Consider the following 15,108-nt stretch of genomic DNA (forward strand, 5'->3'; position numbering starts at 1 on the left):
ACCCCTCCCACCCCAACCCGCCCCCCGGCATTGTGCCAAACTTTTCCTGGTTGCATATTATCCGCTCCCCTCCATCGTCACATGCCAGTAATCTTGAGGTAATTGTTAATGGGGACAAACATGCACCTTGCTGCTAGTTTGTTTCAACAGTGAAGTGCCCCCCCCCCCCCCACCACCTCTCCCACCCCCTGCAATATAGAGAGTTAAACACACTTTAACTTGAAATAACTGGAAATGGCATTGATCCATTACAGCTTTCCTCGCAAAAATGGTTGCAATGCGTATTTTAATGAAGAAATATATTGTACGATAAGTAATGACGTCATCAATTAGAACACTCTAAAAACAGTTGAGTCAAAAGTAACCCAATTATGGATTAAAAATGGTCCGATCCACTTAATGGGTCAATTTGACCCAACTTTCTGGATTGTTTTATACAAACTGACCCAATTTTTTGACCGGAGTAAAGGATCTGACCTATATTTATGAGTTGTTTTATGCTGAAAGACTCATTTATTGACTCAAAGTTGGGTCAAATCAACCCAAGTAGAGGATCGGTCCATTTTTGACCCAACTGTTTTTAGAGTGAATCACAAAGAATTAAACAGTTGTTGTCACACGGCATCAATCGGGCGTCTCAACTTCTCTCATCTCATCAGTACAGCACTAATAGTTGTCATTCCCTGCAGAGGATAAAGAATATATGACAGTAAACTCCAACTTGAAATGGCAATAAACAGTTAATTCTAAAAAAACAAACAAAAAAGCAGTTGGGTCAAAACTAACCCAATATGTCAAAAATGGACCGATCCTCCACTTGGGTCAATTTGCCCCAACTTTGAGTCAAGAAAAGTTTCTTTTAGTGTAAAACAACTCATAAATATTGGTCAGATCCTTTACTTGGGTAAAAAAAAAAATTTGGGGGTTATTTTATATGAAACAACCCAGAAAGTTGGGTCAAATTGACCCTTAAAGTGGATCGGTCCATTTTCGATCCATAATTGGGTCACTTTTGACCCAACTGTTTTTAGAGTGTTTAAAGCTTCTTTTTTGAAGAAGTGTCAACTATTATTGAGTTGACTTCACTGTCACCATAAATTGCTTGTATCTCAAGGCCTCATTTGTAGGGCCTAAACTGATACAGCAGTTTTTCCCAGGCCTTTTATGTGGGTTAGCACGTCTAACAGCTTATTCTGACTTACGGGGTGTTTGACCCAACTTGTTATAAGGCCCAAAAATCACATCCACACTTTGCATTTTCTCATAACCTTCATCCCTCCAACATATCCCGCCAGCGCTCTCCTTTCATCCCCAGATCATGCTGAAGGGCCACCTTTGACCCCAAATTGACCCCAAAACAACATTGGGTCATGCGTCCGTGCAGAGATGTTGTTAAAATTCCTGGTAGGAGTTTAAATTGGCATTTTCTTGCGTCAGCCGCCCACCACGAGGCCTCACATGTGAATAGAGGCAATAATGTATACTTTATATGAGCTTTTGTCACTCATATGTCAGCTTATTAAAGCCTTCTTTATGTCTCCGATCAAGTCTGAAAGCGCTGTGTGATGTTTGCGAGCTATCTCAGGAATGCCACCCTGAGCAGCAGAGGTTAATCTGCGGTTCACTCGGAGTTTATAAGATGCAAAATCTTCATTCGATGGTGTGTGAAGCAGGAAAAAAAAAATGTCCGCAATTGAAGGCTAAACTAAACTATAGCGATCAAATCTTGCCAAAAAGGAACTCAAAATCCACTTTGTTTGTCTCCGCAGGGGTACAATTCCAACGAGCCGTGTTCCGGTTTAGACTGCAGCAGTGAATGCAGGTGCAACCCGGAAAAAGGATCGAGGGTGAGTCTTCTGCGTGACATTGTTTGATTTGAACTTTTTAGGAGTCCTTAACCAATATCCAGACTGCTTTTACTAACCCAGAGTACTGAAACCTTCTATTTCTCTGCTCTTTGCCTTGTCTTTTTTTTTTATTTTTTTTATGCCCTCTGCATCCAACAACATCAATTACTGTCTGACATTGAAAGGTGCACTTACCAGCTCCCTGCTGTACACCACTTTTGTTAAATAACATAGAGACGCCCATTCACTTGAGGTTAAACGATATGGCTTTTAACTGCTATTGGAAGCAAGAAAGTGCTTCGTTTGCACTTGGCATCATGACTTCCCTATCACTTTTGTTTCAAATCTTTTTTTAGTATCATGAAAAATAGAGAAAATCCCACAATGGGAAGTCGGAAATTGGATTTTTATGGAAAAGAAGCTGACAGTTTTAGCGTTTGTTGTTTTCACACATGAAAGAGAGGAAACGCGGGGACATTAGCTCTGAATCGGTTGCCGATGCCTCGGAGAGGGAGTGACCGTTCCCCCAGGTGATGTCCAAACACTCTGGCGAGACGCAATCCAGATGTGCTGTTGCTTTTTCATTATTAACAGCCAAAGGGCTTTGCGTTCTGAAGAGGGGCTTTAGATCTTTGTTTATAGTATTTGTGCCATGTTGAATTCATTTGATCTGAAAACATCCTCTCCCACTGGGCGAACAGCAAAAGGCCCTCGAGGTCGTTGTTGAAGCAACACAATGTGCGCCAGCAAAGTAACTCGTGCCAAGTTATAACAACTAAATCTTTACATTTATTGACACAAGGCTGGCGTGTAAAGGGAGACTAAACAGACGATCACTGATGGGGGGGGGGGGGGGGGGTTTAAAGCAAAGAGAAGCAGAAGTGCCGTCCCTTTCAAAATAAGGGTTGACCGTTAAGGAATGAGCGATAAAACCTTTCTATAGGCTCCCTCGATGTAAGTCAACATCTCTTCATCTCTTATTTATTTATTTAAGCACATCTATAGAAGTTGTGAGTTGAAACATTTTTGGGTGCAAAATAAAAAAAAAGAAGGAGCAACACGGAGGCTTGCCTGCCGTATTCAACTAATGCACACAAAGGCTCCGATTGCAGCCGGATAATGAAAGTTGGCAGAAGCACGAGACAAGCATGAATGACGACTTTGATCCACTTTTTTTTATTTTTTTTTTTATCTTTCAATATAACCACCTCATCTCTCATTCTGTGTGTGTGTGTGTGTTAGCGCTATATGCATGGCTACTCCTCCATGTGTTGGTGTGTCGTGATGTACAGACTAATGTACAGGACGGTCTTATCAGACGCCGCCTTTCATCCGAACATTTTTCCTGGCATACACTCAGTGCAGTTGGGCCCCTCCGTGGCATGTTATCAGCCTTCTCCTTTTGAGATGAGGGGCTTCTTTATCTCACTGGCTTCATCTCAACACACTCAGGTGTGTAAAAATGGCGGAAACGATGAAAGGTACACATACACGTACAAAAAGGGGGGTGAGTGTGTGTGTGAGAGAGAGAGAGAGAGAGAGAGAGAGAGAGAGAGAGAGAGGGAGAGGAAGAGAGAGAGAGAGAGAGATCGAGATCTTGTCAGTGTGTGTATTAATTAATCACACACAAAAAGAACCAAACACCAAAATGCAATGTCTCTCCCTCCCTGTTGAACTGCTGCTTTCAGTGCACTCTACTGCCCTCGTGTGGCTTTTCCTTGGAATTGCAACCAGTTTTAAAAATTGTCATCATCACTTATCATTTTCGTCTTCTCCCACTGGAATATGTTTGTAATGTACTGTAATAAATGAGAAGAGCTAAACTAGGGTTGAGCGTACATTTAATAGAAGCCAAAGGCGTGAACTCACCTCTCTTTCAACACGCATGCAGACACAAAAGTTCACACACGTGCAGGAATGCGCAACACTGCTTATTAGTCGTGATTTTCCAGGCCCTGGATGATAATGACGACGGTGCGGTAATTTCCGATGCATTCGGAGGCCTCGTACTCCACAAAAGCTGAACGTGATCGTTAAACATGTAGGCGCTCCTCACCCTTTAAAATCAGGGGCGAATATTTGTACCTGTGCAATTATATTTTTCTGCGCGCATGTGTGTGGTATGTCTACACCTGGGAAATGCCAGATTATTTTAAGGAAGATTAACCTGTAGTCTGAGGTGTTTGTCCTAATCTTTAATATTAAACGTGAAATATTTACAACCAAAAATCTTCGCGTGCAGGGGAAAAGCTGCCGACACGAATTGTGACATGAAACCAAATCTAGCCAATCAAGACGGTGACCTGACAGAGTTAAATTCGGTGAAGATGCCTATTAAAGGAGGCCTTAACATCTGTTGTCGACATTAAATTTGAAAGCTATTTGGTCTTTTAACAACCCATGCGTGCCAATTACGCTTTGGTCCTCCAAGGTTGCTGTCACCTCGGGCTGGTTTTCAGGCAGGCACATGGGAGAGGACGAGGGCGACCTTGTCTTTAGCACAATTACACCTTTGATGGCACTGAAAATACGGAAGCGCTTCACTGGCGACCGCGCACAGAAGCGCTATGACTTTGTGACGTCATCACCGTGGGACGGCGAGGCGCTGACCTCCGATGTGCTGTTTATTGGCACCTGGATGAAAATTGCTTTAATGGTGGGTGCGAAGAGGACTGGTGAGTTAAAAAAAAAAAAGGAAAATAAGTCATGGTCACATTATTAGGTACAGCTAATGAGAAACTGGCTTCAGCGAATATTTAAGGGATCATCAGGTGTGGAATCGTCAGTTGTTTTTATAATAATCTGATAACTACAGAGAGCAAGAGATGCAATGACCCAGAATGAGCTGAACATGTTGAAGTTGCAATACTTTAAATTCTGTTGTTTGAATTGGTCAAAAAAAAATTGAGAAGAAAAACAAAAAAAAATATTTTTGGCTTTTAATTTGATAGTTTGAAAAAAAAAATCTGTATTGATAAACTGAAAAGTATTAAGTCGGAATGGTTTGAATTTATCAAAAAAAATTAGAAATTAGAGGGAAAGGTAAACAATTAAAAAATGTGTTAGCTTCTATTTTTATTAGGAATAAATTTAGAATTTGTATTGATAAAATTGTTGAATTTTTGGTATATAAGAAATGTTGGCAGGTTGAAAATCGCTCCCACGGCAAACTGAATAATCTGAAAGTTTTGAATTTCAAATGGAAATTATATGAATTTGTTTTGTCGAATGTGTCACTGGGATTCAATGGAGAATTTTTTGTGGGTATTTTTGGGGACAACAATATAAACATTGATTTGTGGGAAGTTTTGTAAGAGATATTAAAGTTCGAATGAATGCAGGAAAGGAAGTTTATCATGTTAAATATGTGGATTTGTGTATTTTTTTGGTTGAAAAAAAAATTAAAAGTGGGAATAGTGTGGAAAATGTGAAATTGTGTTGAGAAATGTTGAAAATACAAATTGAATGAGTCGAATACTTTCAATTTTCAGTTGGAACGATTTGAAACTTGTTGCCTGTCTCTTTGGGAATGAATGTGAATTTTTGGTGTGCAAAACGTGACATTTTGGGAAAACCGTGAACATTTGGAATGAGGAAAAAATAATGTATCCATCTTCATTTTCCAAGCAGCCACAGCGGGAATTGCACTGTGAGCCTGCACCACCGCAGTCCACCAAATCCCATTCATTTGCCAGTTCTCCCCCGCCAGCATCACCAGCGCCACCAAATTCTGCTCCCATCACCATCCTACAGTGAGCATGCAGTGTGACAGTTAAATCTTCACCCCGTCACCAGAACAATACGACTGGTTAAACCCCCCGACAGCCTGAGGGTGGACATCCAGGACAACACGCACACTTTCACACACACGGCCGCCCCGAAACTGTCTGCTCAAGCGCTCTCCCGCTCCAGGAAGTGAGGCAGGCCCTCGATGGGAGCGCTAAGTCCAGAGAGCTTAGCGAGCTCGAATAGGCCCCTTTGTGCCCTTTGTGCTGGAGGGGATTTGGGCCTACAAACTGACCACTCTGCTGGAAGATGATGAGGCTGGAAGGTCCGCTAAGGGCTGACCGGAACGTTGACTCTTTGGCACGAAAACACAGACTGCTTCCAAATGCCCCGGCTCACTCTGGCTGAAGGTGTCGGCACATTAATGCTGTGTCTGCCAAACTTAAGAGAAAAATGCCATCGCTCGCCACCACATTGGAAATATCAGATCTAGGGATGAGCTTGGTAGAATTGTCACCAAGGTGTGTTCAGAGGCCAGCAGGAAAAGGCCCGGCGTGAGAGATACTGGAACCCCTGGCATTTTTGCCTCCGTGTGAAACCAGGTGTGGACCCAAGATGGGATCCAGACAGCGCTGACAGGCTGAACTTTACCTCGCGCAAACCCTCTCATCACGTCAACTTGGCTGCCCCCGAGGCGTCGAACACGCCCACGCTGGTCAAGTCAAAGCCGGGATCGTTGTCGACTCATTATTAGTTCTCACAACATGATACTGCATTCACCGGAGAGCAAAATAGATACAAACAGTGTATAGTATATATGTTAACTCATTCACTGCCATTGACGGTTATAAACGTCAAAAAAACATTTTAACTATTTCTATTAGTTTAAGATTTTTTTCTACTTTTGTTAACAAGAGTATGAAAACCGAAAATCTTTTGAACAGATATAAAATGTGTGCCTGACGCCCCTAATTTTTAATAATCATCTCGTAAGGCAATTACATTTTTTAATTGTAATTAATCGAATGACTTCACTAGTTAACTCACAATTAATCACAAATTTTACATCTGTTCTAAATGTACAATTAAAAAAAAAAGTCTAGGTTTTCATACTCTTGTTAACAAAAGTGTGTGTGTGTGTTTGGGGGGGGGGGTTAAACTAATAGAAATAGTTTACATTAATTTTTGACGTTTATAGCCATCAATGGCAGTGAATGAGTTAATATGCACAACGTGTAATATACTATAGAGGCCTCAAGTTCATTTTTCATCTCTGAAATCAAACCTGACATCTGACACGCCTTTCATCGGCTCCTTCTGTCTCCCGTGTTTCCTCTCACCTGCTTAAATGGGAGCTAATGGCTTCACTTGTCATTCATCTCGAAGTGTGTGCGTGAGTGTGTATGTTTCAAAGCAGCTTGCGATGTTCTTGTCATTTTACTGCCATTGTGTGGTGGATATGTGGAAGTGCAGCCTGGAAAAAAATATTCTTCAGACTTCCTAGTCAACGTTAAACATTTCTTGACCAGTCTAAACATGACATTCTGATTGATTAATATTAATAATAATTAATCATATTAATTTGTGAAATAAGATTTAGGAAGCAAAATCCAGCCATTTTATCCATCTCAGGGGGCGGCCATTTTGCCACTTGCTTTCGCCTGAAGATGACATCACAGTTGCTCAGGTCTCAGGTTAGGACGACCAATCACAACTCACCTGTTTGCTGAAGCTGAGCTGTGATTGGTTGTTACCTGAGACCTAAACAACTGTGATGTCATTTTCACTCGGCAGTAAGTGCCAAAATGGCCTCCTTCTGATATTGATATAAAAAATGTTTTGGGATTTTACTGCTTAACTTAACTGCTTAACATAATTGATACATTGTAAATGATATATATATTATGAACAAATGTTACAGGTGACAAAAAATAAATAAAAATAACAAATCTTTTTACAAATGATGTGGCCTGTGTAAACTTTACAACAACACTGGACTCGTGACCTTGTCTTCTTTCATTTCAGGGTCGTCCCGGGCCTCTAGGTGAGGTTGGTCAGAGTGGGCCAGAGGGTTTCCGTGGAAGCCCGGGGCCTTCAGGGCCCACAGGAGAGAAGGGCCATATTGGCTTGAAAGGACCATCCGGCCCGAAAGGAGACAAAGTGGGTGTTATAGACTGGAAAATGTTTGCCATTTTGTTAATCACGTATAGGCAAAAGTCTTAAAACTAAATGAAATGTTATAGCAACAAGCTGTTTTGTTCATTGACTGATTGAATCAACAGGGACCAATGGGAGTACCAGGATTTCAAGGAAATGATGGCGTACCTGTAAGTAAACAATGTCCAAAAATAATTGAAATAATTATTTATCAGAAAAGAAGAAAAAGGGATTTTAAAATAAACTTTTTTTATTTTTATTTGAATAAAATCTTGTTTTTTTCTTCCTGTTGGACTTAGGGTCACAGTGGTCAGCAGGGTGGCAGAGGACCACCAGGACTGGACGGCTGTAATGGGACCAGAGGGGAGCCCGGATATCCTGGTTTTGGCACCGGAGGGCCCGGGCAACCTGGATTTGCAGTAAAGACAGATCTGCTTGTTTCGCTTCATACACTTTTTACAACCTGTATGAAAGGTGCGGCTCAGTTTTGATATTGTCATGTGCTCTTCCAGGGACCTATCGGGCCAAAGGGTCGGAAAGGAGAACCTCGATACATCACTGATGGCGGCGTCGCTGTGAGTTCTCACTGACAATTTATTGAGTCTTACATCCGTGTGGAAGTCAGTCGTCATAGCATGCAGTAACTATGTTTGGCCACTTGATGGGGCCAAAAAAGCTGATATCTCACTTTTGTACAAGTCTTTCTTAGCGCCAGAGGTGGCCAAAGTACTCACAATGTTATTGGTTTGTGTTTAGTTTTATTGAGAAAAAAAACACACACACAAATTAAATTAGTTAATAAAATCAAAGTAACTCGATTAAGGCCATGGGTGGGGAATATCTTGCTTTTAAGTTATCAGCCTTGATTGAATTTATCTTTCTGTGTCTTGTCGTCATCTATAGGTGTCACATAATAAGCCTATTTTGAAAACGTGAAAAGTAGAAAATAGTTTTCAAATATAGGGATTGAAAGGTAAAAGTAAAAGAAATACTTAATTTAAGTATACATAAAATACCTTAAAAATATCTATTCAGGTACACTGACAAAGCATTTTAATTTAGTTATTCATCAGTATTGTCTGGAATTAACTTTCTGTGTGTGTTTGTTTCAGAGCTTACCTGGCCTTCCAGGAGAAGACGGTCGACCTGTAAGACATTTTTTTTTACTCAACATTTCATGTTCCTCTCTTCACTCAGATTTGAAAATGTGTGTCTCCATGCAGGGCACCGTAGGTCCCAATGGTCCAGTTGGTTTCGCTGGTCCACCAGGGCCGGAGGGATATCCCGTATGTTCAAGAGAACTGCGCATAATATTGCATTTTCCCCTCCCGGTATCACATGAAGGACACTGAGTGAAGTTGTGTTGTTTGTCTTCAGGGCCCGCCCGGTCTTCCCGGTCCACCAGGGCCGATGGTAAGTATAAAAACAAACAATAAGATGCTGTGACTTTGTCATTTAAGAGACAGCACCGAGTGCATCTTGTCATCTTATTTTTAGGGGAGTCGTAGTGACGGATATCAAGGCGAGAAAGGAGACAAGGTATGTGTTGCTAATTGAAAATCTATCCATAACGCTATCACTCTTGAACAGATAAAAATGTGTGTGTTATGGCCTCCAGGGTGATTTGGGGCTACCGGGACCGAGTGGCACGCCAGGTGACGGGTCTCTAAGAAGCGAGCAGACCCTCACGATCTATAAAGGAGATAAGGTAACAGAGCAAGGGAAGGTTATTATGCTGAGTGACCAATTTTGAAGGGGTAATGCGCACACTTACAGCCAACAATGAGGCACTCTGAAGCAGTCATGCTAGCAGTCTATCCAAAGGGAAGATGCATGTCCAGGGTGCACACAGCTAGCTTGGGGAACTGCACATCACGTCTCGGTGTAAAATAGTTTCTTGTTACATCTTCACAACTTACTTTTTAGACACGTACAACTCATTAGGAAACAAATCTCTGAATTGACTTTATAGGGTCTTCAATGTGACTTCAGCTCAAATCAAATCTGACTTGGTTGCGTTTTCTTTCTCCCGCTTTGTCTCTGCCTGAAAGGGTGAAGCTGGACCGAAGGGCCTCCGTGGATTCCCCGGCAGCCGTGGCCCACCTGTAAGTCCTTCAAAAGTTTCCGTGCAAGTTTGGGGTTGTGAACGTTTGTCATCTTTCTTCAACTTTAGAGCCCTTTTGGCTTCCGTGGGGAATTTGGAGAGAAAGGGATACCTGGCTACCCTGGGGCCAGAGTAAGAGCTTCCATAAATATTGAAATGAAATTTGGTCCTGTCCAACATTATTCTGTAACTTGTGTGTTGTTTCCTGTGTTGCCTTCAGGGTCCTCCGGGATTTAACGGTCCTCCTGGCCTACCAGGACAACAGGTAGACTTTAAAAAGAACAAAACACCCGCACCTTGATTTTAAACGTTCTGTCACCTCATTGGCTGATCTAAGTCCAACATCTGTTATGTCACAGGGATACAGAGGAACTCCAGGATTTCCCGGACAACCAGGATACAGCAGTTCTAAGGTACAAGGAGTCCCACACGAACTTCCGTTTTTGTTTTGTGCGACTTCCTTAATCATACCAGTCTTGGACGTCCACTACAAGTGTGCCAATTCATTCATTGTTGTTCTGAATGCCTATTAGGGAGACCAGGGAGAACCGGGACTCCCGGGACCAACTGCTTTTGTCAACGGTCCAGGCACTTTTGTTCGAGGTAAAGTCTGACGCTTAACATCCAAAGTCATCTTTGGACTGTTGAGGTTTTTGCTCCAAATGGTTTTGCCCCTTTCTTTGGCTTCTAGGACAACCAGGTGACCCGGGCTTTAATGGACTTCCAGGTGCACCCGGTGACCAAGGACCTCCTGGGTTTCCAGGCCCGCCGGGCCCACCAGGACTTGGAGGTTACGGTTCAGGTAACGTGCTCATACGAGTTTGATGTACGGCGTCGTTCTGATAAACCTCTCGTCTTTGCCGATTTCTCGTCAGGAGGTGGTCCCGCCAGATCGGGTTTCCCAGGGACCCCGGGACCAAAGGGAGAGGAAGGTAGCCCTGGCATACCCGGCTATGGCACTGAAGGACTTCCAGGCTCACCCGGACTTCCAGGGATCCCAGGGATCCCAGGACCTCCTGGACCTCGGCGCTCCTCCGGTACGTAGACCCAAAACCAGTTAACCAATATTCCCTTCCGTTATAGATGGTGATGATCACATTAAGCATGTTTTTCCACCCCCTGTAAATTATGACCTCTATGATTGCATTGACCTCATGTTAGGGATGCATCATCATCATCATCTTCATCAGGCAGGCGTTATGCATAAAACTATTGAATTAAAGCCATGAAAGGTAGTTGTAAGTACGGCTGCAAGACCGAAATCCTGGCTGACTGACTTTACCTTCCTCCAAGGCCGACCCAGTGAGCCCTGCGTCATCTATCCTGAGGTGGAAAGGCCCACTGGTCAGTCAAATCCAGGTATCCCCCGGGCAGCAGCCATATTGCGATGGTCACCATGGCAATATTTTTGCTTGCCTGGGCGAATAAATCAATAAGAAAAAAGCCCAGCAAACTCAACTTTCAGCAGGCGGTAGCTTAACTCTTTTTACTCTGTGCAAGGTGTAGTGGTAAGTTTGGCTTACTGGTCTCTTGACTGCAAGCTGCTTTTCTCATCTTTGGCCACAGGGTGTCGCCAGTGAACATAATTCATTGATTTTACTTGCAGTAGGAGGGACACATGCAGGATCATTTTGTGTTTGAATTCATTATGTTCATGCATTTTATGCAGTAATTGCAAAATACATAGCATATCTTTATTTTGTAAGCACGCCAAATGTACACATTATATCTTGATAGGCACGAGGTTAGAATTGTCAGCATAGCAATGTAAAATCAGTGAATTTGGTTCATGCTTAATATAAAGCTGTGTTATATTGAAATATAAAAACAATCTACTGCTTAAAATAACCTTGCAGTTCAAGCCTGTCAAAGCTACATTTGCAAATGAGAACAAACTAACCCTGATTTCACACTGTGTCTCAAAGCTGCACTGTGCTGCTTAGTCATCATTTGACTAGAAAATTCATTATTTCAAAGACCCACTGTAAGAATGAATTGCTAATTTCCGTTTTGTTCCCTGAGCCCGTGCAGACATTCCCATTAGCAAACAGTGTGAAATCTGAAAGCAAACTTGCCATTGCTTTTAAATGCACTCTCAGTCAACGTGCGCGTGTCATTGCAGTCTCACCTGTTGTCAGCGTTCCGGGGGTCCCGGGGCTGCCTGGTTCTCCAGGACCGCCGGGTAACCAAGGATATAAAGGCTTCAGAGGTACCACCCAGCGTTGAATACACACCTGAACGCTAAATGTTACTTTTGCTTCTAACCCATCTCGTCTGCTCCTCGTCCCCCACCCCACAAGGGGATCCCGGTGACTGCAACTGTATCGGAGGCGGCTCCTCTGGGCTGTCCGGGACTCCTGGACTTCCGGGCCCCAACGGCATCCCCGGCTTCCCTGGACCAAAGGGTGAGGCTGGTGACGTGGGCTCACCTGGATTTGGCAGCCTTCAGGGACCTCCTGTGAGTACAGTTTGAACCCTTTAGCAGCACATTTGAGTATTTATACGATATTCAGAATTGTTCATGTACTAGTACACTTTTTTTATGCTCACTAGTGAATGAATGGGTGAGACAATGAAACATACAGATTTTTTTTTTAACCATGTTTTTTTCATAAGGAGAATTGCACGGAATTAGCAAGCACAAAACACGACTTTATCCAATGTATTGTCCTTCCTTGTTCTTCTTCTGTGGTGTCTATTGAAGAAAAACAACAACCTAATGGCACATTACTGCCCCCAACTGATATTGTCTTTGTACTGCAAGAAAAACTGTGAATTGATGGTGGAAACAACTTAGAAAATACCATTTGTGAAACAGGTCCTCGAGTAATTCGAGTACCTCATCTGAAAAAAAAAAATGTTTTTTTTTCTGCCTGAGGTACCTGTTTATTGCTTTGCATTGTCGGAAAAGACAGTCAAACTACTGTAGTCGTAGCAATGCTATGAATGGATGGCAACATGCCACCAATGTGGTGAGAAGGCCAACTTAAAAATATAATCTTCCCAAATACAGTAATAGCCAGTTTTGGAGGACCTCTAACTACATTTCGTTTTGCATTTCTGAGTGAAAAAGACAGCATAGGACCCTAACCCTAGAAAATTACCATCTTCTTTCTTCTAACGAGAAAGTTTTCTCTTTTGAATGAGAAACTAAATGTCTTTACTTGTAGCTTATTTAGCTAACTACAAGACTTTAGATGCTAGGGTCTTCATTAGGATGACAAAGATTGTGGTCCAAATGAGAAACCAATTTCGCGGTGGTCCTCCCTCAGGGTCGTGCTGGCGAACGTGGTTTCTTTGGCCGTAAAGGAGAAAAAGGGGCATCTTACTACTCCGACTTTGGTTCTGGAGTGAAGGGAGAGCTCGGAGCAACCGGGCCCAGAGGACCCACTGGAGAAACAGGAACACCAGGCAGGGACGGATCGCCAGGCTTCCCCGGAGCCCCCGGACTCCCAGTGAGTGCTTCAAAAGCAAATCAAAAATAAATAAATAAAAGCAAATCAAAAGAGGGTTCTTGATAAACAAAATGAAATATAAATGTCTGCTTCAGGGGGACGCTGGCTACGGCTCATACGGAGAGAAAGGTTTCCCGGGGTTCCCGGGTAGCAAGGGTCGGCCTGGAGGGCCTGGCGAGCCTGGCGGTGGCTTTGCGGGTGTGCCCGGTTTCCAAGGAGCGCCCGGAGAACCCGGTTTTCCGGGACTGCCGGGGTCGCCAGGTTTGCCTGGACCAAGAGGTAAGTGGTAATGGACGTTATCCGTGCGTGTGTGTGAGTGTCATATTGTCCCTACAGGCTGAATCAAACATCCATCATGAGCGTTGCCGTCCTCCGACTTCAGTAGTTACCATAGCAACCACCACGCCCAAACACTTTAGGAGGGTTACACTCCTTCCTCGTGGACTCATCCGAAAACCCGGGAAGGATTTTTCTCTCCCGAAAGCAGCTTCCTGCCCTTCCTCCCCTCGGCTGTTGCAGCAAACTGTTAACGTCACGATTAATGGTCTCCATTAATGAGCTTCTACACTTGCTCTATAATCTCTCTTGTTGATAAAGCGCTTCATTTAGTGCAATGATTGTTGCATCATGATGAAAGTGAAAATCTGAACTGCCACTGTGATTCTTTGGCCTTAGAGGATGTGGATGACCGTTTGATTTGGAGTCTGAATTACGGTATTAAAAACGGAGGTGTCAAGCTCGTTTTTGTTACAGGCCACATCTGAGGTAAGATTTGCCGGCATAGGGCCGGCCGGGGTGACTATAAAAATCAAATCATTATAATATTATCCGTGCGATTTACTTCCTTTTTGTGTTTTCGCTGCATCGCAGAATTTTAAATTGCTAATTTTTTGCTGTATCGCGGGTTATATACTTTACACACGTTGGCTGACGCCCACGTCACCCACCAGGCCAGGCCCCGCTTTTTAAAGCCACACACGTTCACAGTTACAGGTACTATATATAGCATAGAACGTGAGGATTCTCTTCATTTGCTTAATTATGTATTTTTAAATATAATAACTTATTATTATATAAGTTAGTGGGGGTAGGACTAGATACGTTATTGTACTTTTTCCTATTCCCTTTGAACATGTCAATTCTGACTTAACCAATAATTTTCTTTTTTAACTTGTACTTGTACTTGTACTGCATTTATATGTTCAATGTTCAATAAAACTTAAAAATATGTGTAAATGATAAAAATTAAGATTTTTGTCTATTGCGGAAAAATTACCCCTGTATCAATTATTCTGTCCATTTTTTGTCCAAGGATTTCAAAATCATGTAAAATAGAGGAAACCAAAATGTTTAACTCTACAGCCAAAATGAAAGGACCAAAGACTTTATTTACTTAAAAAAAAAAAAAAAAATGTAAATGATGTGGCGTGCCGGATGAGTTTGACACCCGTGTTTTAAAAGAATCCCATAATTGATCACATTCTTGCCTCCTCCAAGGCCAAACGACACAAAGTTTGCCTATCTGCAGAAATGACTGTGCTCTCCTAGCTCAATGCTAATGCTAAACAACCCGTGTTTGTGCTCTTTAATATGAAAGGTTATTGTCACAAGCGGGAGCAAAGAGACAAAGCGTCAAACTGCTCTTGCAATGAGTGCAATAATCTGTTTGAAAGCATTTGCCTTAACCAGATGAGCCTCAAGTCATCCAATGGAACGGATCGCTGATTTTGCTGATGTTTTGTTTGATGAACACGATTTGGCGCATGCAAAATGATCCTGACTGGCTTTGTGTGCTGCAATTTTCGACCTCTCTCTTTCT

The 15,108-nt window shown here is 42.6% G+C and overlaps 1 protein-coding gene across 3 annotated transcripts in view; it reads left to right on the forward strand.

Annotated features, from left to right (window-relative positions):
- col4a6 (collagen, type IV, alpha 6) overlaps positions 1-15,108 on the forward strand; it is a 70,881-nt gene that overhangs the window by 45,056 nt on the left and 10,717 nt on the right. For 2 of the 3 annotated variants that reach the window (XM_077543398.1, XM_077543400.1), the window contains exons 9-30: positions 1,770-1,847; positions 7,599-7,733; positions 7,856-7,900; positions 8,030-8,149; positions 8,243-8,305; positions 8,843-8,878; positions 8,954-9,016; positions 9,108-9,143; positions 9,228-9,269; positions 9,349-9,438; positions 9,782-9,835; positions 9,904-9,966; positions 10,055-10,099; positions 10,194-10,247; positions 10,368-10,437; positions 10,526-10,636; positions 10,710-10,871; positions 11,128-11,178; positions 11,957-12,043; positions 12,135-12,292; positions 13,107-13,289; positions 13,385-13,568. In XM_077543398.1, the coding sequence (XP_077399524.1) occupies positions 1,770-1,847; positions 7,599-7,733; positions 7,856-7,900; positions 8,030-8,149; positions 8,243-8,305; positions 8,843-8,878; positions 8,954-9,016; positions 9,108-9,143; positions 9,228-9,269; positions 9,349-9,438; positions 9,782-9,835; positions 9,904-9,966; positions 10,055-10,099; positions 10,194-10,247; positions 10,368-10,437; positions 10,526-10,636; positions 10,710-10,871; positions 11,128-11,178; positions 11,957-12,043; positions 12,135-12,292; positions 13,107-13,289; positions 13,385-13,568 (1,930 nt within the window). The remainder of the gene's footprint in view (positions 1-1,769; positions 1,848-7,598; positions 7,734-7,855; positions 7,901-8,029; positions 8,150-8,242; positions 8,306-8,842; positions 8,879-8,953; positions 9,017-9,107; positions 9,144-9,227; positions 9,270-9,348; positions 9,439-9,781; positions 9,836-9,903; positions 9,967-10,054; positions 10,100-10,193; positions 10,248-10,367; positions 10,438-10,525; positions 10,637-10,709; positions 10,872-11,127; positions 11,179-11,956; positions 12,044-12,134; positions 12,293-13,106; positions 13,290-13,384; positions 13,569-15,108) is intronic. The other variant, XM_077543401.1, reaches the window with a different exon arrangement.

The sequence above is a fragment of the Vanacampus margaritifer genome, chromosome 15 (genome assembly GCF_051991255.1).
Source record: "Vanacampus margaritifer isolate UIUO_Vmar chromosome 15, RoL_Vmar_1.0, whole genome shotgun sequence".
NCBI lineage: Eukaryota > Metazoa > Chordata > Actinopteri > Syngnathiformes > Syngnathidae > Vanacampus > Vanacampus margaritifer.